Raw genomic sequence first — 22227 nt, forward strand, 5'->3', positions numbered from 1 at the left:
TGATCTCCTAAGCAGCCTCAGGGTTCCTATCTTACAGTTGTGACACTGTCCCCATCTTGTCCAGCGATCCCCATTTTGCCTTGCAGTCTCCATCTTATCCTACTGTCCCTGTCTTGGTCTCCACTCCCCTGTGCAAATTTTACTTTTGTCACCAATTATTCTGCCTTGTCAATCTTGTCCTACTGTCTCCATCCTGTTCTACTGTCTCCATCTTGTCATACTTTCTTCATGTTGTTATATTGTATCAATCTTTTCCTGGTGTCTCAATCTTCCTTTACTGTCTCCATCCTGTCTATTCTTAATTAAAACTCTTTTTGGGCACCCCTAAAAACAATACTGATTAAAGGTTAAATATATACTTGGCAATGCATCAACTAAACCTGAGCACTTTTCACAAAATCATTTTTTAAAACCCTCTATAGCACTTTTGCCTTCCTTTGTAAAAGCCAATCACAAGCAAAGGGTTGCAGGGGGTATTACAGCAGTAGGCTAAGCTTGGGGGTGCTGGTGTGTCCCTCCAGAGCTCAGCATCATGCCCTGACAGAGGTGGTTCCTTAATGGAGAGTTCTTTTAAGATAAGCTGTTTTAAACTTGCTGACCTGTGACACCCATGGATGATGCTGATAGAGCTTTCAGAAATCACTATTTACTTATTTGTACTAGTTGTGCAAGTGACTGTAACAATGAATAAACATATTAAATTAATAAGGTCCTTTCCTTGAGCAAACAGCACTGCTCCTGTGGGAACGTCAATAGAAGATTAGGTTTCGATGCTTAAAAAATCTTAGTAAATAGGGGCCTTAACAGGTAAAGGTGAATTGGATCAGATACTGATACCAAGATATGGAGGAGAGAGAATTTCATTTAGGCTTATCTGCTTTATAGAGCATCAGTGAATCATACAGCTGTTTATCCAAGGGCATGACCATGAGCAGAGCTATGCAAAGGGAACAAACATTCTTTGGACTGTGGCACACGTACTGCAATTGTTCATCCTCTAGCTCTGTGGCTCACTTGACACCCACTACTTTTGGCATGTGCACAATAGAAGATAATAAATCCTTCCTGACCTGTTTCACTGCTGAAACTTTCAAGATCTTATTCTATTGTTAGGTCCATGGCACACAGTGATGGTGATCTATCAGGAGGATCAGAGAAGACTACCAACTGAGGTGCTTATAGAGGGTGACTGTACAAGGAGACTTCATTCTTAGGTTAATGGCACACGGGACATTTTGTAGCCTGTGATAAAGTCACCTTGTAGGTGACTGGACGTCCCTTGTTTCCTTCCCACTGGCCAGCATTCAGTTGCTGGTGGTGAAACATTTGCAGGTCACAGTTGCCCAAAGTTTCTTTTTAAGGAAACTTTGCACCTACTTTATGGTAAGCTCTACCCCTTTTGGAGTTCTTGATTCAGTCTGCCCTATCTATATCAGGACCATTGGAAGTTATGGGTAAGGGAATGGAGCCATGGTTTTTGCTTGGAATTTAGAGGAACTGGCCAGGCATACCAGAATGCTCTTTGAAATCTGGGCCTATTGTAAGATTCCCTTGCTATTCTGGTTGGTATCCTGCTATGATGACTCTTGGCGTATATATGGCCATCTGTAAATTTGTTCCCTGTCAGATCAATATAATTTTCTGTTTGAGCTCAGGGCTGATGCTTTCTTATGTACAGCAGCCCTTTTGACTCCAAAGAAGTCCCTTTTCACCTTTCAACTGCTTTGCTTACAGGCCACCTCATACCATTAAAGGCATCAAGTGCCACACTATGTGCCCATCAGTGGATAGAAGATTGGAAGTGTTAGACACTGAAAGTCAGAGACACATTATTCCATAAAGTTAAATATAAGCTGAATTGTGTGGATAAGTGGTCATGCCAGTAGAGGTAAGTATCTGATCATTAACTGGTGTCTCACACAGTGCAAATGAGGAAATGCAGTAATATTGGCAGCGATATAATAATTCCTGGCCGGTGATGCCCAGTTTCAAGCCATTAAAATAACACAGGATTTTCATTATTTGGGTCACAGTTCATACGCTATTGCCTGCTGCTCTGCATCTGTATTGAACTATAAAGAATGCCCATGGGAGGCTATTGAGTTAATACTCATATATTTGCATTATTGTTCAAAATCTCATTTATGTGTTTGTCTTATCTGTGTTTGCACTGTAGATATACACCAACCCGTGTTACATACTTATATCATAGATGATCAAGGGCGTGTTGCCGTCCTGTAATTCTTCTGAGGAATTTACTTATCTACCCAGCCCAAGACACAGGCCCACGTACGTGCCATACAGGTGAGGCCACATCACTATCTATCATGTTAAAGGGAAACTTCCTCTCACAATAATGTGGCTGATGGGGTCCTCTAAGAGTCCCCTGTAATGTTGTGGTCTCAAGGTGAGCAAATGCTCTTTTTGCTGTTCCCTAAAGCTGGCCCTGGCAGTAGCATACTATTCTAGTGAGCACCACACCACCATTTTATTCACTTTCCCAGGGTTCGGAGTTATTATAATTAAGAGGGGCTAACAAGGCTCAGGTTACATAGCAGATGACAGATGCATTCTGCAGAATACCATTCTATTCTACACAATAAGATAATTTAAATCTCTGGTATTATACCCAACTTATTGTTAAAATGCCCCAAAGTTGTTTCCGCAAGAAACTTTGGGGGATTTAGCAATATGTTGTGCATACCGCCAGCAATTTGAATTATTGGCAATGGAGAGGCATTTTCGGGGGACAAATCTCCATAAAATGCCTCTCCATTGCCAATAATTATTTAGCCTAAATGGCTGCCCCCATGGCTGCACAATAACTTATTTATATAAACTATAGAAGTCTTTTTAAAGGAGAATTCAACCATAAAGTAAAAAAAAACCTACCCCCTTACCCTACATAGACCCCCTACCTCCTACCCCCAGGCCCTCCTACCCCCCAGCCTAACTGCTGCCCCAAGCTAATGCCCCTAACCCTTTTCTTACCCCTCGGTGCAGATTCTGTCCAGCGGAGTCCATGGCAGTCATCTTCTTCTCTTTGGTAACCTTCGGGAAGTAAGTGCCGTGTTGGTGCATGCACAGTTGGAGCAATTTTCTGCGGATGCGCCGTAAGTCACGGTAATTGCCGAAGCATTACTCTCATTCCGAAGATTACGAAGAGCCGTAAGATGGCTACCGTGAACTCCGCTGGACAGAATCTGCACCGAGGGGTAAGTAAAGCGTTAGGGGCATTTGCCCGGGGTAGCAACTAGGATGGGGGGAGGAGGGAGGGGGGTTTATGTAGCATAGGGGGTAGGGTTTTATTTACTTTACGGTTGAATTCTCCTTTAAAGCTGACTATGAAGATTTTCATTCATCCAAGTCATGGTATATCTAATATAAGTAATTCAAAAAATAAATTCTCATTTAAAGCACATACATAACCTTTACTATTCCTGGGCAACAGTTCTTTAAAATGCTTTTATTTTTTGGTGTTACTGTTCCTTTAAGTGGCTACACCCTCCCACCACCCAACATTGCACCAAATTTTTTAAGACAGTCCTGATTTTCCTTACATAACCTGCAGTTGGAGGTTGAATGTACACACAGCTTGGCTTCTGCCAGTCTGCTCCAAGAGTTTGGTCACTGGCTTTGCAAGATACGCTGCGCCACCACTATGAATCACAAGCTGCACAAAAATGGCGTGTGGGGAGCACAGAGCAGTGTGTACAGTATGCAACCTCACAGCTAGGGTTGCCACCTGGCTGGTAATTTACTAGCCTGGGCAGTAAAGATTTTGCATGATGCCAATGTTTTTAAGGGTGGTGGCAGACATTCAGATTCGGGGAGATTAGTCGCCCAACGACAAATCTCCTCTACTGCGGGCAACTAATCTCCCCGAAATGCCTTCCCGTCGGCAAGAATGCGAATCGCTGTCAGTATGGCATTTGGATTGCTTTGGTTTTCTGAAGTCGCCCGAAGTTTCTTGGCGAGGAAATTTTTAAGAGAAATTTATATTCAGCTGTTGGTTGAAAGGGTGAAAAACAGTTTCAACAACTGCAACTAGGGCTGCATTTTTGACAACTGCTCAGGGACAAAAAAGGGTTAGTTTAGGAGAAGATTCCATGAGATTCCATGAGGATGAAATATGGTCTAGCTCTAGCAAGTCAAAATCAGGGTTATTTTATAGGGATTCAGTTGGACATCAGAGCATCTCAGCCCAGTGTTACGTTGAGGGTTCATACACTCCTGTGAAATGTTGGGGGTGCATGTGTGTAATGGAATGCTTAAGGCCACTGTGTCTTTCATATAATGCAAGTGCACCTAGTGCTTTTTTACTCCTTATGCTGCCATTCATCTAAAAAAATGCAGTTTCATGAAAGGGGTGGTTCACCTTTAAATTAACTTTTAGTATGCTATAGAATGGCTAATTCTAAGCAACTAAATAGGTCATTTTTTTTTCTTAATTTTCTTTCCAGCTTTCAAATGGGGATCATCCATCTATAAAAGCAATGCTCTGTAAGGCTACATATTTATTGTTATTTCTACTCTTTAATGCTCCTCTTTCTATTCAGAACCTCTCAAATTCATATAGGTTTGTTGTTATTGTAATCTGGACCCTAGCAAGCAGACAGCTGAAATTGCAAACTGGAGAGCTGCTGAATAAAATGCTAAATAGCCCCAAAAACCACAAATAATAAAAAATGAAAACCAGTGGCAAATTGTCTCAGAATATCATTCTTTACATCATACAGAAAGTTAATTGAAAGGTGAATAACCCCTTTGAATGGGGGTGTGGCCAGAATTTTCACCACCACACTATATGTGTCTCTTTTTATTGTTCTAATGGTGGCAGTTTTGCCTAAATACTTCTTTCATGAGAGTCAATGCCTACCATAAAAAGACTTGACTGCTGTTTCCCTGTGAAAAAATAAGTAGATGCTGTAACAGGACAAAACTCCCACAAGCAGAAAAAATATTAAAAGTATTTTTTTTCTTCAGTAGTAGAATTGGCACCTTTCCCAACTGCACCAGCCAGTAAAGGAACATGGCATAGGTTTGTGGAAATAGGGCAATACTAAGTGCAGCAAGAGTGCATAACTGACAGTGCCATCAGGGGTGGGATAGCTAATCCCTATAAGGAATAGTTGCAGGAGGCGGCCATATTGGTGTACGGACTTGAAAAAGTTATTTTACCAGCAGAATAGTAGCGGCCGTATTAATGTACGGAATAGTGTACGGAATGAAGCGCATTCTGGGGAGCAGCGGGGCAGACTGTGCAAAGCAGGTGGCCATGTTTGCGTACGGAGGAAGTTGCTGTGGGCGGCGCCATCTTGCAATACGGGAATAGGGAAGTGGTTCTGGGCAGGGAGCGGCGGCCTGTCACACTGACACCGAAATACCGATCCGATTGTTTCCTGCTGTTCCCCCGCCTGGAGCCGCCATGATCCTGCTGGAGGTTAATAACCGGATCATTGAGGAGATCCTCACCCTTAAATTTGAGAATGCGGCGGCCGGGTGAGCCGGGACTGGGGAAAGGTTTAGGGTGTGGGAAAGTGTTTTGTGCGGGGGTGTTTGGAGATAGTAGAGGGGGTCCTTCGTGTCACGTGGTGGTGGAAGCAGGCCCTGTGAGTACTGGGGGGTGGGAGCCCAAATAGACATTGATAAGAAGTTTATAATTATGTAAATGCCTGCTTTCTAGTGTTTCAGGGCCCTTACACGATCTTACCTTGAGGCCCAGTAACTTCTAGATACCCCACTGTGGTAGGAAAAGTGGATTTTGGGAAGAGGAGTAAAGCTAGGGTAACACACCAGAGCTTGGGGTAAGAGAGTTAGTCTTGGGGTACATACCAGAGCTGGGGGTAAGTTGGTTAGGGGACTGGGGTGTAAGGGGGGGCGGGCCAGGACATCACATTTATTGAGTCCTGGAAAATATTAGTGGGGTAGGGTGAATAAGGGAGACCAAGGTAGTAAAATAGGGAAGTGGTTTTTGGGAAAATATGTGGCGTTTGGGGGGGGGGGGGATTATAGTGTGAGGTTGGCAGTGGGAATGAAGGTCATAAACTAATGGGGCAGTGGGTGGGTCTTGGTTGTTAAAGAGGGGTGATTCATTGAGATCTAGAGGAAGTAGAAAGAGGTTACAGATAGGGAGGAGGGCTAGGGTAGGAAGAAATTATAGGGGGTGCAAGAGAGTTGAGATTGTTTTACTTAGGAGGGCAGGGGGAAGGAAAGGGCTACAGGGGGTGTACATTGCACTTTGCACTACTCCAACTGAAGGCACATTGTGCTCTGTTAGTCTTGTAACACTGCAGCTTTGTTCTGATTTTACAGAGCTTGTGTATGAGTGTAGGTGGGATCATTAGCTCCCCCTGATATCTCTATAAATGTGGTCCTCCAGCTGTTAATCCTCATATCTTCTATCACCCCAAGGCCAGGTGTGGGCTGAGCATCTCTTCTCTGCCTTTTGGCTAAGATCAAGTGTAGTACCTTCTTATAATCCTATGTGAGGAAGTGAAAACACTTGGTCTTTGGGCCACTATGATCATGTGTAGTCAGATACGCTTGATCCGCTGGAATAGGCCGATGAAGTGGAAGCTTGACCAAAGCGATGCGTAGTGATCCTTTATGGAGAAGTGCTTGTCCCAATTTTTTGGGTTCTTGTATAATACATGCCCACGCTTAATCTTGCTTTGCTTCCCATATCCCCGGCTGCTTGGCTAGTGGGGAAATCTTCTCTCCACTACTCCTTTCCTCTTCTTTCTTTTTGCCGGCCGCCAGCCGGAGCCCTAACAACGCAATCAATGGCATTGCACCGCTCTCTCCAGCACCCTTTTCGTGTTTGGTTTAAGCACCCTGGATGTGGTCCTAGTCCCTTTGGCTGGACTCGCAGGCCATGATACGCCCTGGGGGAAGCTTTGGCAGAACCCAGGGTAGACGGGACTCCCCCTAGCTTAGGTGAAGGGGAGTCCAAACAACCCCAATCCCTTTTGGGGATGGTGGGCCCTCCCTAGATTTGGTAAAGGGGAACCCACCTGCTCAAGCTGTCCGGGGGCAGTGCCTGGGACACTTGGGCAACGGAGCCCATGCCTTCGGGTAGGACTCGGAAGGATGATTCAATATCATCTCTTCTCTAGATATCAGTGCTAAAAAGTTGCAGAATATTGATACATTTTCTGACTTGGGGTGTTTAGAGAGTTGCAGTTAAACCTTCCCAGGTAGAGTAAGTTCCCCTTCTCTCTGCTGTGGAATTATTTAAAGTGACCCCTTGGGGCGGGGATGGGTGGGGGGTGGACTGTTAAAATAAAGCTTTATGTATTCTTGCTGCAGACAAGCTCCAGTGCAGTCCCATCCACATGCACCCACCCTGACTGCAGGTACGAGGCTGTAGGATGTGGTATCTTCACACTCTGCAATCTGCACTGAGGTCAGAGATGTGAGAATACAGAGCTGCGGTATGATTCAGTCTCCCTTTGCGCTCTCTCTCTCTCAAAAAAAAAAAATATATAAATATAAATATATATATATATATATATATATATATATATATATATATATATATATATATATATATATATATATATATATATTCCTGCTATCAGCTTGGCCCCACCTACTGTGAAAATTCAGAGGAGTTGCTATGAAGGGGGCGGGGTTACACCTTCCTCATCCTTGGTGCATTTCCCTGCCTGTCTTGGCAGGTCCTATCATCAGTAAAGATTCCTTTAGCTTTGCAGTGCATGTTGGGACAAGCCCAGCTATATTGCTAACCAGTGTTGGCGGATGTACCAGACTGCTTATTACTTATGTCACTTATAAATGTGTGTCATTAGCAACCCGTAATGTCCTAGTTATGAGGCCAATGAATAGAATTATATGCTTAATACTAGGAGCTGCTTCATGACTTACATTGGCTGAAAAATTCTCCCTTGACTTAAGGCAGCGATACACAGGCATTAGACTGTGCATGTGCCCAAAATAATGACACTCCTGTTCCTCCTGATTTGATCACTTTCCTGTTGGGAACTGGGGAAATATTTTGAACTATCTGCCCAATACTTTTATGGCGTTTGAGCTTTGCGGTTGGTCATGTGATGGTCAGCTGGGGCAACAGAATCCCCGCTTATGTGTTAGGGTTTAGAGATTTGCTTTACCCACTCAGACCCAATACCTGTCCCCCAGTAGATTTTCCTGCACACTCAACCAGCTGTGTAACCCACAAGAGACATCACTATAACCCAGAAGTAATGTCCTTTAATGGGGCAGGCAATTTTGTCTCTATTTGGCAGTAGGGACAGAAAGTCCACAAAAGTTTAACTTTTTATAGATAATGTTCAGCAAAGGTTATACTTAAATGCACAGAAATGCAAATATTTAAAGCAGGGGTGTCCAACCTGCGGCCTGAGGGCTGCATGCGTCCCAGGATAGATATGAATGCGGCCCAGCTTGAATCGCTCAGTTCCCGAGGAAACCTCATAATAATTATAATAATAAGTCTATTTAATATCCAGGTGTCCCATATTCCAGTGTATAGCTCCATCTGGTTATCCAACTGGTATTGTAGTTCTTTTCTGTGCATTTTATTTACTTTTAAAAATCAAAAGTGTTAGTGTATTTCATGTGTGGCCCCAGACAACGTAATGTACTCAGGAAATGGAAGGCCACAGACATAGTTGCTGTAAAACCCAGGTCTGGCAGGGCAAGAAAAAAATAGGAGCAGCATATGCAGAGGATTGTGAGAATGGTTACAGACAACCCAAAGATCACCTCCAAAGACCACATTTTTTGCAAAGAAGCCCTTTCTGCACTCATGTTACAGCCGCTTGTTGTATGCAAAAGCTCATTTAAACAAGCCACAGTTATTTTGGAACAAAGTGCTTTGGACTGATGAGACAAAAATTTAGTTATTTGGTCATAACAAAAAGCACTTTGCATGAAGGAAGAAGAACACCGCATTCCAAGAAAAATACCTGCTACCTACTGTCAAATTTGGTGGAGGTTTCATCATGCTGTGGACGAATGGTCAAAAATACCGCCATCCAGAATCCAGCGGCGCCAGTTATGCACCCACATCCCTCCCATGTGCTGTAGCCCTTAGAGAAATGTCAATGGCTGTGCTTGATCGCCCTTAAGATATCTTGCCCCCAACAGGCAACAGAACACCTGAAAATATATTTTACGCTCCCCCTGCAGTAGCAGCGTTAGCCATTAGGCCTGTGGTACTGTCCCCAACAGCAGCACCAGTTACACCCGCATCCCTCCCCATGTGCTGTAGCCTTTACGTAAATGGCAAAGGATGTGCTTTGTGGCCCTTGAGATATCGTGCCCCCAGCAGGCAACAGAGCACCTGGAAATACCTTTAAATTGTCACACGTGGGACCTCTGACTTGCATGATTGCATGACAATGCTCCCTTTGACATTTCTGATTTCAAGATTTTTTCCCCACCTGCTAAAATACAGGAGGGTTTCCCTCCAGCAGCGCCATTACCCCCAAGCAGAGTAGTGACACCAGCAGAGAAACATGGAGGTGCTATCAGTTTAGGCAACAAAACCCTTCAGCTGAGGCGTCAATATTACCTGCCCGTTGTTCTGTTGATTTGACTTTAACACATTTCACAGTGCAACAGCAAAAAGCGACTGAAGTTTATCAGAGCACAAACTACATGTCTGAGGGCACTTGGGAAAATAAGTAAATGGGCTCATGTCAAATTTCAAAATTAAATATAAAAGAATGTGTTTGCTCTTTTGAAAAGGAAATTTCAATACAGGATTCTGCTGACGGAGGCCTATTAAATGATATGTTTTGTAATAAACATGTATTCCCATGACAGAATCCCTTTAAGCGTGATTGCATTGATTTCCTATGCTTTGTCCTGCCCTTATTAATCCCATGTCTGTGTCTGTTGTACAGGAACAAGCCAGAGGCGGTGGAAGTGACTTTTGCAGGTAAAGCCGTCGATTAACTCAATTCTTTTCTAATAATGCTGAGTTACAGTTTGCATTTAGTGTAATGTAGCCAGTGAGACTGGTGCAGGTTAAATGATCGCTGACTCTCAACAACAAGAAAGCTGATTTATCCTAGAGTTGAGCACCTACTCCCAAATGTTCCATATCCATAATTGTAGACAATTAGGATTATGTATAGAAAACATGGTTAATGTTATAAAATGGCAGTAAAAATGGCAGCTAGCTGAAGCACATCTGGGTAAATGAACAGCCCTCCTAAGTATTCTGCACTTACCGTGTGCTCTATCATTAACTGCATTGACACTTAATCTGTATTATCAGCCAAAGCAAAGGATAAACAGGAAAAGAGTTTATTTTCTTTTCAATGGCAACTCCCAATATGAGATCCAAGGTATGTTCTGCCCACACAATAAACTCTGCCTTCATGTCGTACTGTGCAGGGGCATATGACAGCTTCCAGCCACCTTGCATTAAGAGATGTCACTCATTGTTAAAGGAACAGTAACGCCAACAAAGTTTTAGAGTAATTAAAATATAATGTACGGTTGAACAGTTTAATTTTTTGATGTTACTGTTCCTTTAAGGGAAAGTATACCATTAAAACCTATTACCAAATAGAATAGTTTGTTTACTCTTATAACCTGTTGGCAGGTGGGGAGGATATTGATGTATCAAACTCAGTATAGATGTTTGGTGTACTTATGTTCACTCTTCTAGCAGAGCACTTAGGGTGGATTCTACCCCTTGAAAGATAATACATTGTACATGTAGTTACACAAAGTTTATTCTGGGGAACTCGGCCCTTTTTATAGTCAATTACTGTTGTGTAAAACAGACTCTTGGCAGGAAATTAAAGGCAATCAAAAAAAATCTCCCTTTAATTGCACTATAACCCCATGTAATAAACCTTATAAGATATTAGTCTGTTTCATATAGTGTTTACTGTGGTTGGCTCTTGTTCTGATTTAGTCAAAAACAGTTTCAGTTATAACCAGTTGTACAGGCAGGTGCCCTAGCAAGGGCAATTAACGCATGACTGTAGACAGGTGATCAAAAATGCAGATCTTACCCAGTGATTCGGTCTTGTCCCGGTGGTTGCAGTAAGTAATGCATGCATGACTTTTTAAAGCCTGTTGCCTATTTGATCTTTAGGCTGTCACCCTGAGCCACTGCTTCAGGCATTGCCGGGGGAAACCAAAATTTGTTCTCTGCTGATGTCCGGTTATGTTTGTGCTGAATTAGTTCAGGGAAATGTCTGTGCTAGAATAGTTTTGTGGTGTCTCTATAGGCTTTTGTTTCTTTGGATGCATAATTTTTTTCACTGCTGGTTTTAATGCCAGGGCTTTGGCGGTGCTTGCTTCAGTAACACTAATTTACCTTGTTTTACAGATTTTGATGGTGTCCTGTATCATGTGTCCAACCCAAATGGAGACAAAGCGAAAGTCCTGATCAGTATTTCCCTCAAGTTCTACAAAGAGCTACAGGAGCATGGAACTGATGAGGTGAGCAAATCTATCCATATGACCAGTACCTGGGGTAGTGAATCTGTTACTATTTTTTTGGAACTGTGGCAATTCAGCCTGAGGTGCCTAACTCTGACAGTGGGTTGTATTTGGGGACAAAATTGGGGAGGACTGGAAGGTAATGAAAATGTTCTCTGTGCATTTATATGTAATGGCCAGTTAATATGCTCTCCAGCAACGCACAGAAACCAATACGATCCTTGCTTTAAAAAAAAAAAAAAAAGTCCAGTAAATACTACACCCTGATTGGTTTCTATAGGTAGCTTGATTGGTTTCTGTACCAACCATAAATATATAAAGCTAGTCACACTGCACCAGATAGCGTGCAAGTCAGGATTCACTACTGGATCACCAATTGGTTAACAATAGGAAGTTATTTAGACCCATTAGGAGAGAAAAGCATCAATGGCCAAGCATGGTTCTTTACCAATGGGCTTCTATGGACCTGCCAAATAGATGCATATAGTTTTGGCCTCAGGGGTGGATATTATGTGTTACTGGAGCATGTGGCAAATTGTATGTATATTGATGTTAAGTCATTGGGTGCCAGGTGAATATGTCCTATCTGTAAAACATGAAATGATGTAGCAAGGTGTATTATGTATTTTGCACTGCTGCTGGGATTCAGGTCAGACTAACCAATCAGATTGCATGCATTCAGTCATTGGTTTTTCACATCCCTCCAGTTATTGTGACAACTCTCAGCATCTCCCTAGCAGATGTATTAGAGCTCAGTCAAATGGCCGATTCCAGTACAAACAGGATTTCTGGCGATTTTAATAGAGTGAGCTTTGATACATCTTCTAGGCAAAAGGAGCCCCCCTATAAGATATATTGGATCTGTCAGTGGTTATCTAACGCCCAACTCCTGCAAGAAGAATGAAGAGAAATTTGATTATTTCAGAAACGGTACAGAATTTTTAATTGATTGTATTTAGAAAGTTTCTTATTTCAGTATGATGAAGCTTATATTTAATTTTTGCGATAGTTCCCCTTCAAGATCAACAACATCTGAGGGACAATAGATTGTCCGAAGGCCATACCTGCCACCATCTATATAGATAAGTTCCTACCAGTGGCCTGATAGGTTGATTGTGACCTCCATTTTTGAATTCTATTTGCAAACAGCAGAGGAGCACTTCATTGCTTCCTTCTGTATCTTTTTTAGCCTCTTGCTCCTTTGCACTGCAATCTTAAAAATTCCCTTTTGAGCGGGACTTCATTTTCCGAAGTCGCCCGAAGTTGCCTCACGAGGAAACTTCGGGCGACTTCGGAAAACTAAGCACCATGAGTGCCATGCCACAAGCATTTTTTCATTCTAGCAGGCGGAAGACAGGGGGAATAAGTTCGGGGAGATTAGTCGCCCCCCAAAGAAGAGGCGATTAGTCGGCAGGCGACTAAATCTCTCTGAATCTCACAGTCTGACCTTACCCTAAAATCAAGCAGTTTGATATCTCCGTGAGATCCTTTGTTTGCCCACAGTGGTTATTGTTTCGTTATGGTGACATATCAGATTTCTTTGTGTAACCAATATGTCCCCACTTTTATCTGCTTCAGTAGTCTGGCTGACTGTCAGGCCTGAGGTGTATTGCACTGAGGATGTTTCCTCTGTGTGTGTGTGTGTGTGTGTGTGTGTGTGTGGGGGGGGGGGGGTTGTAGGGCCTTTTATGGAAGAAAACAAAGAGCTTTCTCTATTGCCGGGTTCTTGCGTAGCAATATGGTCTGAGAGCAGGAAGTGTGTCAGACTTCCTGAGTTACTGTGCTTGCCTGAATCACATTATCATTCGTTCTGCTCAGCATAAACACCGACACCACAGGAATGTTCTCTGGAACCTTACACTACCCCAGCACAACTCCACTGCTCATATAATATCACCTTCACTGACACCGGCACTTCCACACATGCAGAGCTCTAGAGGAGTCCCTAGTGACCTGGAAATATCCGGAATAAATATTAGGGATAGGCAGTTTATAACCGAGTGGAGATTGTGGCTTAAAGGGTAGAGCACACTTCTGAGTTTTGGTGTGCATAATCTGTATTACTTGATTAGAATGAATGTTCAAATCACTGGTTGCCAGGAGTTGTGGACAGGGGCCACATTTGTTAGGGTGTCCTGACTACACATTTTCCTAGGAACTGTTTACCTCAGCCTCGAGTGGCTCCAATGTATTATTGCATATCGTGAAGTGTGTGAAAAGAATGCTTAGTGAAAAGCCACACAGACTCAGGGAGACCATAGTCCTTACAGATAGTCCATACATCTATCGATCCTCCACATAATCTGGCCAATCAGCCACTGGACTGAACACACTGTAGCCATGCATGACCCTCTTTTTACTTTCTCATCTGCTGATGCAACATGTCGGTGCTATACAGGCCCTAATCCTGATCAAACATAAATGTTTATGGATGTTTTCCCAATAACATAATTACAGGCAGGGCACATTAACATCACTTTGTGGGTTAGCTGGAATCTTGGATAAAGTGAAGTTTCCACAATGCTCTAACTTTTAATTGTTTTTTCCCCTCTTCTCTCTTTGCAGGTTTTAAAGAAGGTTTATGGAAATTTTCTTGTGGCCCCAGAGTCTGGTAAGTAGGGCCCCTCCTTCAGATGTTGTGTTTCTCATTTAGATGCAGTATGAATAAGGCTGTTGTGCAAAGGTATTTAACAAATTCACATTCTTTTATACACTTTTCTTGACTACTTTACATGTCCTTTAACATAATCTACTCACTCAAGTGACAATCACCTGTCAAGCAAGCACGCTAGCATGCGGTTACCCTTCAGAGTGAATGCTGGGGGATTTTGAGCAATTTGTCCCCCATTCTTGAGTCACATAATGCTCGATATCACCCTGTGTCTCATTGCATGTTTAAACAGGTTAATGGTAGGCAACTGTAGCAGCTCTGCTTGTTTATGAGTGAGGTATGGCTCATAAGTTAGGATGAACTCCAGTCAATTAGAAATCACTGGGAATGTGATCGTTGAACGGCGTAGAGAATGCATACATCTTTACAGCTGTACAGATACAAATATTAATCCTTCTAGGAATTATATTCTTGGGCAGCACTTAAGCAAACTGACTTCACTATATACAAACAGATACAATTCTGCAATTGTAATTCTTAGCATCCATTTGTGAATCAGCCTTTCTCTTGCCTAATTGGGGGACACAGGCACCATGGGGATGAAGATCCTGCAGCTTGGAGAAGGACACTAACTTGTTAACTTTGACTCCTCCTCCTGCGCTGGGCTTCATCCCCTGCCTCCTCCTACTATGCCGAGTTTCTTTTAGTGTCCTCAGAGTGAAGGGAAAAGAAACTCCACTAAAAGTTAGAGCACACTCAACAAGATCACTAAGCACGTCATGGGCAATTTGACATCAAGCATCTGTTGAGCAGGTCTGCAGAACAGCTACTTGGGCATCTCCACATACCTTCACACAATTCTATAGGCTTCACACACAGGCCTCAGCCGAAGCCAGCTTCGGGAGGAAGGTGTTAAAGACAGCCATGAACTGAACACCTAATAGGGGTTACAGTGTCCTGCCCTCAGGGGTTGCTTTGGGACATCCCCATGGTGCCTATGTCCCCCAATTAGGCAAGAGAAAGAGAGATTTTTGTATTCACCATTAAATCTTTTTCTCTTGTCCAATATTGGGGGACACAGGCCTTCCCGCCCTGTTGTACACTGCTGTGAGACGACCTATGGTTGTATATAGTTACTCCTTGTTGGGAGTTCATTGTTATAGGAGGTTCTGAGGGGTTTGAGAGACTCGTTCTTTGTTTTGTGTTGCTATATCTTACACTCCTCTTCGGTTGAAACTGAGCATAGAAGAAGGAGGCAGGGGATAAAGCCCAGAGCAGGAGGAGGAGTCAAAGTTAACAAGTTAGTGTCCTTCTCCAAGTTGCAGGATCTTCATCCCCAAGGTGCCTGGGTCCCCCAATATAGAACAAGAGAAAAAGATTTAACGGTGAATACAAAAATCTCTCTTTTTCTCTCTGCAGGTTACAATGTTTCTTTGCTTTATGACCTGGAGTCTCTGCCTTCCAACAAGGACTCCGTCATCCACCAGGCCGGCATGCTGAAGCGCAACTGCTTTGCCTCTGTTTTTGAGAAATACTTCAAGTTCCAGGAGGAGGGCAAGGACGGAGAGAAGAGAGCTGTGATCCACTATAGGGACGATGAAACCATGTAAGTTCAATGAGTTGCTCGTAATTTTTATTTTAATATTTTTTTAAAAAAAACAAAGAGACACAGTCTAGTGTGTAATTTTTATTTTAATATTTTTTTAAAAAAAACAAAGAGACACAGTCTAGTGTGTAATTTTTATTTTAATATTTTTTTTAAAAAAACAAAGAGACACAGTCTAGTGTGTAATTTTTATTTTAATATTTTCTTAAAAAAAACAAAGAGACACAGTGATGATGTCAGTATCACCAACTCTAAACACGAGCCTTTATCTCACAGGTACGTAGAAGCGAAGAAGGACCGGGTGACAGTTGTGTTCAGTACAGTCTTTAAAGATGATGATGATGTGGTAATCGGGAAGGTTTTCATGCAGGTCAGTGAGTTGATTTTATAGGTGCACTTATTTTGCACTCTGTAGGTGATGGTGCTGTAATAACCCAAACACAAGTCTCCTGTTCTCTTGTAATTCCTGGGTTGTTTCCCTCCCACTGTTCAGGTTGGGGGTGCAGTGCTTGATCTTCACAGATGTTTTAAGAGGTTTTTGCACTGCAGATATTAGTTATTTTATTGATCTACATCAGTTTATAGATAATTATGAGCTGTTTAAATCTCTTATTGTTAGGGTAGGGGCACACCGGGAGATTAAATCGGCAGCTATTATGCAGACAGCGTGATTTGAGATCGCATGTAGCTCCAAAACACACAGAGACCCTTTTTGGAGCGATTTGTCAGAAATCGCATGTACATAGAGAAGTACTGAAATCTCCTACAAGCACACAAACACACACACAGATTAGTAGCCGCAATAGTATTTAAATTCTTGCGCTGGTGTAATGGTGTGGAGACGTCATGCCGAGGGAATGAACGCCGAGACGACTTCAGGCTCTTGCGTGGGATGAGAATGTAGCATGAATCAAAAGTCGCACAAAATCTTCCCTGCACAAAGACAATCGCCTTGTCGTGGCGACTACCTTTTTAATTGTGGGTGACTAATCTCCCCGTGTGCCCCCACCCTTAGTGTGTGCAGTCCCTCTAAAGTGGTGCCAGTTACACTGATTCTTTTCTATGTAGGAGTTTAAGGAAGGGCGGCGTGCCAGTCACACAGCTCCTCAGGTCCTCTTCAGCCACCGGGAGCCACCCCTTGAGCTCAAAGATACTGATGCAGCAGTGGGGGACAACATTGGATATATCACCTTTGGTAAGTTTGTTGTCCGGAGCAAGGCAACATGGCTCAATTTTGCCTTCTCCAGGTGCTAACTTGTTCCTGTGTTATTCCCTTCATAGTGCTCTTTCCTCGCCACACCAATGCCAATGCACGAGACAACACCATCAATCTTATCCACACATTCCGTGATTACTTGCACTATCACATCAAGTGTTCCAAGGTAAGTGTGGGATCTGCCCCTCTCCTGGAATGGGACTTTAGGTCTGTTCCACATATGTTGATTTGTGGCTGCTACATGAAACTGGCTAGATACAGCTCTCTGGTTTCTGTTGCATGGTGCCTGCAATGGGTCTGTAAGAGACAATGGGACATGTTTCTAGCCATCTGCAAGTGTCTCCTTATAATGTTCCTGTCTTATTTAAGCTTTGAGAGTGAAAGAGACAAGTAAGCTCAACTGAGACACATCGCCCGTGACTAATTAAATAACTGTTAAATAAGTAACTATATAAAATCTGAGCAACTCTAACTGCTCACTCATGCGCTGTATCCCCCTCTCCACAGGCATACATCCACACTCGCATGAGGGCGAAAACATCTGACTTCCTTAAAGTTCTGAATCGTGCCCGTCCAGACGCAGAGAAGAAAGAGATGAAAACTATAACGTGAGTATGGGAACAATTGGCAACAAGATGCTTTGGGATTATTAGCACTAACTGGGCTCCATGTGCTGTCCCAATACACCAAGTGGAAATGGTGTGTAAGTAAGGAGATGAGGGTATAGCTTACTGTGTCTGTCCTTCTCCGTGTATTTGCATCTATGAAGATGTGGATATAGCATGTTCCTTCTCTGTATATTTGTATTTATTCATATTGAAGGGAATTTTTATTTGATCAATGCAAACAAGGCAACCACAATAAGAAAATAGCATTTGTATCCCATTTAATGCAGAACAAATGCACATACATCCAAAGAACTTTACAAAAACATAGTTAATTAATCCAAGGGTATTCATGACTTTGTCTCATATTATGAAAAACAAAAATAAACATTCTGTGTACAAACTGTTACTGTCCCTTATGCTTTCCTCCGTGATTTCTCATATCACATGAACCATAAATGCTGATTATTACCCAAAAGTGGTTGCACATAAAAACTTTTTTTAATAGTTTAAGGCTTTAAGGGATCTGGCCTGACCACCTTCCCCTTCCCCACTGTATCTTTTTACTTATATACTTTTAATTCCCTGGAAACCTCCATCTTCTTCTAGGAAAACTAGTTCCTCTCCTTCCAACTGCTCCTTTTTGGGAATTCTCCCCATTCTTGCCCTGATCTTTAGTTATTGCGTCTTCCTGGGGTTACTGTTTAACATTTGATTCCTTGCCTTTGCCTTGTTGGTCGTTTTCTTAGTTTCCCCTTTTTTGTTTGTATTTTGCCTTTCCTTATCTCCTCCATTTCCCATCCTTAGCTCCTCTCCTGAATAAGTTTGGGAGGGATGTCATGGGTTAGGCGAGTGTAAAAATCTTATCATCTGTAAACCACACAATTTTTTAGCGATTCTGTCCAACTCATATCATAAGTATCAAATGTCAATCTTGATAGCCAGGGGTCCGATGTAGAGGCGAGAGTGGGCTCCCAGAGGTTCCATTGAGTATTAGGAATTCTAAGTAGTAGATGTCCAGATTGCAAATTTTAGCTGTGGGAGATTAGTATAAATTATCTAATGCTTTTAGGAATTTATGTGGGAGGCTGAATGCTTTGAGGATCATATGTAGGTACCACCAGTCAAAATTGTCAAATGTTTTTTCATCATCTAGTGACAGGACTATGTACAGTATTTCTTGGGTTTTGACTATAGCCATTGTTTAATATTCCACTGATGTTATCTATAGTCTGTGGACTCAAGATGAAGGCTGTTTGGTGCAGGTGGGTTGCTCTGCAGATGACCAGTCTGTTGGCCATCATTTTTGTAGTCATTTGACATCAGTGTTAATTGACAAATCAAGTCTGTGAGAATCACAGTTTTTTGTGTGTGTTTACACTTTTTTCTACAGTAGTGCTGTGAGTGACCCCAAATTTCGATTATATTGGCCATTCACACTGTTGTCCTGTTTGTGGGTGAGATTCCCATTGACCAACTCTCGCACCGTGCATTCCTGAGGCAGGAGAGCTTTATTAGGTCTCCAGTACTTGGTGGTGGTTTGGGAAACCCAGTCTGTGAGTTTATAATTATAATATTTATTATATGTATTTAATATTATAATTCTGCGATACCTAATATGAGGCATGGCTTTAGGGATTGGCTATCCAAAAATCAATAAGGGAACAAGATCCAGGTGTTGCACCTTCTATTCATCCCATAGATCCAAGATATTAATGAATATGTGATTTACTGGGAGCTGAGGATATTTTGGGCCCCAATAACGGTTCTGCATTGCATTTGGTGTTGCATTAAAATCATCTCCTGTAAGTGCACAGTCTGAGTTTATTATGGAAGTTTGTTTAAACCAGTAATGTAACTAGGTCCCCTAGGACAACTTTTTTTGTTGTCCCACTGTGCCTTCCATGAAAACTAATTCAGTGGTCCCCATCTTCAAAATCAAATCAGAAATGTCTCATTAACAGAGGAGGCGTTTTATGGGGAGACAGTCGTTTTCCACTGTTGCCTTGGTGTACAGTGTTGCTTGGGGGCGATCCAGCCAGAGTTCTAGTATCTAATCTCGGCTGAAAACACTGGCTCCAAGAATGAAGAGGTATGGAATAGTGTATGCAAGAAAGCTCAGACATTGTGGAGCAGATAAGAAAACTGCCTGTTAAAAATCTGGACTTTGGCTTACAAGAAAGCATTTTTCTTCTAGAAAACAAAGGGAGATGCAGTAGCAAAACAGTTATGAGACTGAAGGTAATTCATTCCTATTGAGTTAACTAAAAAAAACATTTAAAAACCCAGTAAACCCAATGGGATTGTTTTGTCTCCAGTAAGGATTAATTATATCTCTGAGTAAAATGGGAGTCTATGGGAGATGGCCGTCTCATAATTCAGAGCTTCCTGGATAACTGGTTTCTGGATAACTACTAACCAGCTTTCTGGTTAATGACGGCAAGCAGCAGTAGTTAACACTGGTGTGTTGCAGCACTGGGGTCCTCGCTTCAGTTCTAAACAGACCACTATCTGCAGGGGATGTGCATGGTTTCCACCGGTCTATGTGTGGGTTTCCTTCCACACTCCAAAAAGCTACAACCAGTCGGCTTCTGCTAGAACTGACCACTGTGTGTAACTGTGATGGGGGCCTTAGAGTGTAAAGAATACTGGAGCAGGGACTGATGGGAGCAATGTCAGCACACTTTGAATAAAGCATAATAATTCATATATATTAGGATAACGACTGCAGGCAGGGAGTCTTTTCTTCACATTACAGTTGCTGAGCTGATGGTGAATGTGAATAGTATAGATTTCAACAGAGGGAAACTTTCCTAGAGTCCCCTACAACCTTGGTCCTTTATATGGTCACAGAACCCCTCAGTGACTTCTAATATCCTTATCATTTACAGTAGGGCAACATTATCCCTTATAATACATGAGTGATACTCAGAGTTCCCTGTATAACTCAGCCTGCAGCCGTGTGCCTTTATATTGTCACAGAACAACCCCTCAGTGACTTCTAATATCCTTATAAATTACAGTAGGGGGCACATTATCCCTTATATTGTCACAGAACCCCCTCAGTGACTTCTAATATCCTTATAATTTACAGTAGGGGGCACATTATCCCTTATATTGTCACAGAACCCCCTCAGTGACTTCTAATATCCTTATAAATTACAGTAGGGGGCACATAATCCCTTATAATACATGAGTGATACTTAGGGGCAGATTTACTAAGCTCGAGTGCATTTTCGAAGTTAAAAAAGTTAGAATTTCGAAGTAATTTTTTGGGTATTTCGACCATTGAATAGGCTACTACAACCTTAGAATTCGATTCAAACAATTCGAAGTAAAAATCGTTCGACCATTCGATAATTGAAGTACTGTCTCTTTAAAAAAACTTCTACTTCAATACTTCGCCAACTTAAACCTGCCGAAGTGCTATGTTAGCCTATGGGGACCTTCCAGAGCAATTTTCGAAGTTTTTTTGTTTAGAAGGAAAATCGTACGATAAAATTGTTCCAATCGTACGATTCGAAATACAATGGGAGTACAATCTTACTACGATCAGAATACGATCGTACAATGAATAAAATCCTTCGAATTCGAATGTCCGAGGATTCTATTCGAATTTCGAAAAGTGTTTTCCACTTTGAAATTCGACCCTTGATAAATCTGCCCCTTAGAGTTCCCTGTATAACTCAGTCTGTAGCCTTGTGTCTTTATATGGTCACAGAACCCCTCAGTGATTTCTGATATCTTTATAATTTGCATCCTATTTGCTGTTGGTGGGTACTGGCTGTAGTAGGGGGAGAAATGATCTCTAGTTGGGCAGTACTGATATGAAGCATAAAAATATATATTGTTACAGCTGTCTTCTTGCTTTACTAACCCCTAACACTTCCTGTGTGTAACGGTTGCTGTGTGGGACAGGATAGTCACCCATAGTGCACCTATTATACCCCTGTCTGCTGTAAAGTTGCCCATTCTATATTACACAGCGATTATTTAATACTTATGTTTAATAGCCCTAAATGTGGCCTTAATACACTGATTTCCCTTGAACTAAATGTCTGTTTTTATTCTTGCAGGGGCAAAACATTTGCCGCTCGCTGATCATCTGCAGTGACGCCATGAGCAGACTAGTGAATTGTTGTCTGGTTCAGTTCTCTTGTCCCCTGGTACTGAATAATACAGAATGGATCCAATATGTTGTGTATTTGAGGTGCAACTCTGTAAATGCCAATGTAATTGAAGCTGCGCTTTTTGCCATGACAGAAAAAAAAGAAAAACGGTAAAAAAAAAAACTCAGTGTCACGTCACTGTTTATCCCCGCCCCTTTCCATGTTTTGCTTCTGAATCTCCCTGTTTCTTTACTGAGCATCCAGAATCCTGATGCGTGCGTCACGTGGATGAACTGGACAGTTATGATCATGTGTTTTTTGGGATTGTTGATAATAAATCTTTCTACCTTAATTCTGGCCCTGGTTATTTTATATAGTTCTGAGACCTCTTTTAGGATAAGCACTGTATCTGCTGAACAGGCCTGTGAAAAAGGTGATTAAAATATATGGCTTCTGAACATTGTAGTCTTTTTAACATGTATAAAGAACCACTGGAAAAGTGACTGTGTGAAAAACAAGAATATGTCAAGAAGTGCAGTATACTCCTTTAAATATTGAAGGTATGTGTTTTAAAAAGTAGTGTTTCAGGTTGGTTTATTGAAAACTTCTGCAAAAAAAAAAAAAAACAT

At 42.1% G+C, this 22227-nt stretch overlaps 1 protein-coding gene across 2 annotated transcripts; it reads left to right on the plus strand.

Annotated features, from left to right (window-relative positions):
- The first annotated feature begins 1861 nt into the window (after nucleotides 1-1861).
- Nucleotides 1862-21950, plus strand: arpc2.L (actin related protein 2/3 complex subunit 2 L homeolog). Of its 2 annotated transcripts, XM_018234659.2 has the most exons (11): nucleotides 1862-1888; nucleotides 2213-2304; nucleotides 9894-9928; nucleotides 11339-11451; nucleotides 14017-14062; nucleotides 15482-15668; nucleotides 15945-16038; nucleotides 16737-16863; nucleotides 16950-17050; nucleotides 17392-17492; nucleotides 21566-21950. In XM_018234659.2, the coding sequence occupies exons 1-11, from the start codon at nucleotides 1877-1879 to the stop codon at nucleotides 21588-21590; spliced, it is 933 nt and encodes a 310-aa protein (XP_018090148.2). In that variant the 5' UTR covers nucleotides 1862-1876; the 3' UTR covers nucleotides 21591-21950.
- The last annotated feature ends 277 nt before the right edge of the window (nucleotides 21951-22227 follow it).

This window comes from Xenopus laevis, chromosome 9_10L (assembly GCF_017654675.1).
Source record: "Xenopus laevis strain J_2021 chromosome 9_10L, Xenopus_laevis_v10.1, whole genome shotgun sequence".
NCBI classification, from domain to species: domain Eukaryota; kingdom Metazoa; phylum Chordata; class Amphibia; order Anura; family Pipidae; genus Xenopus; species Xenopus laevis.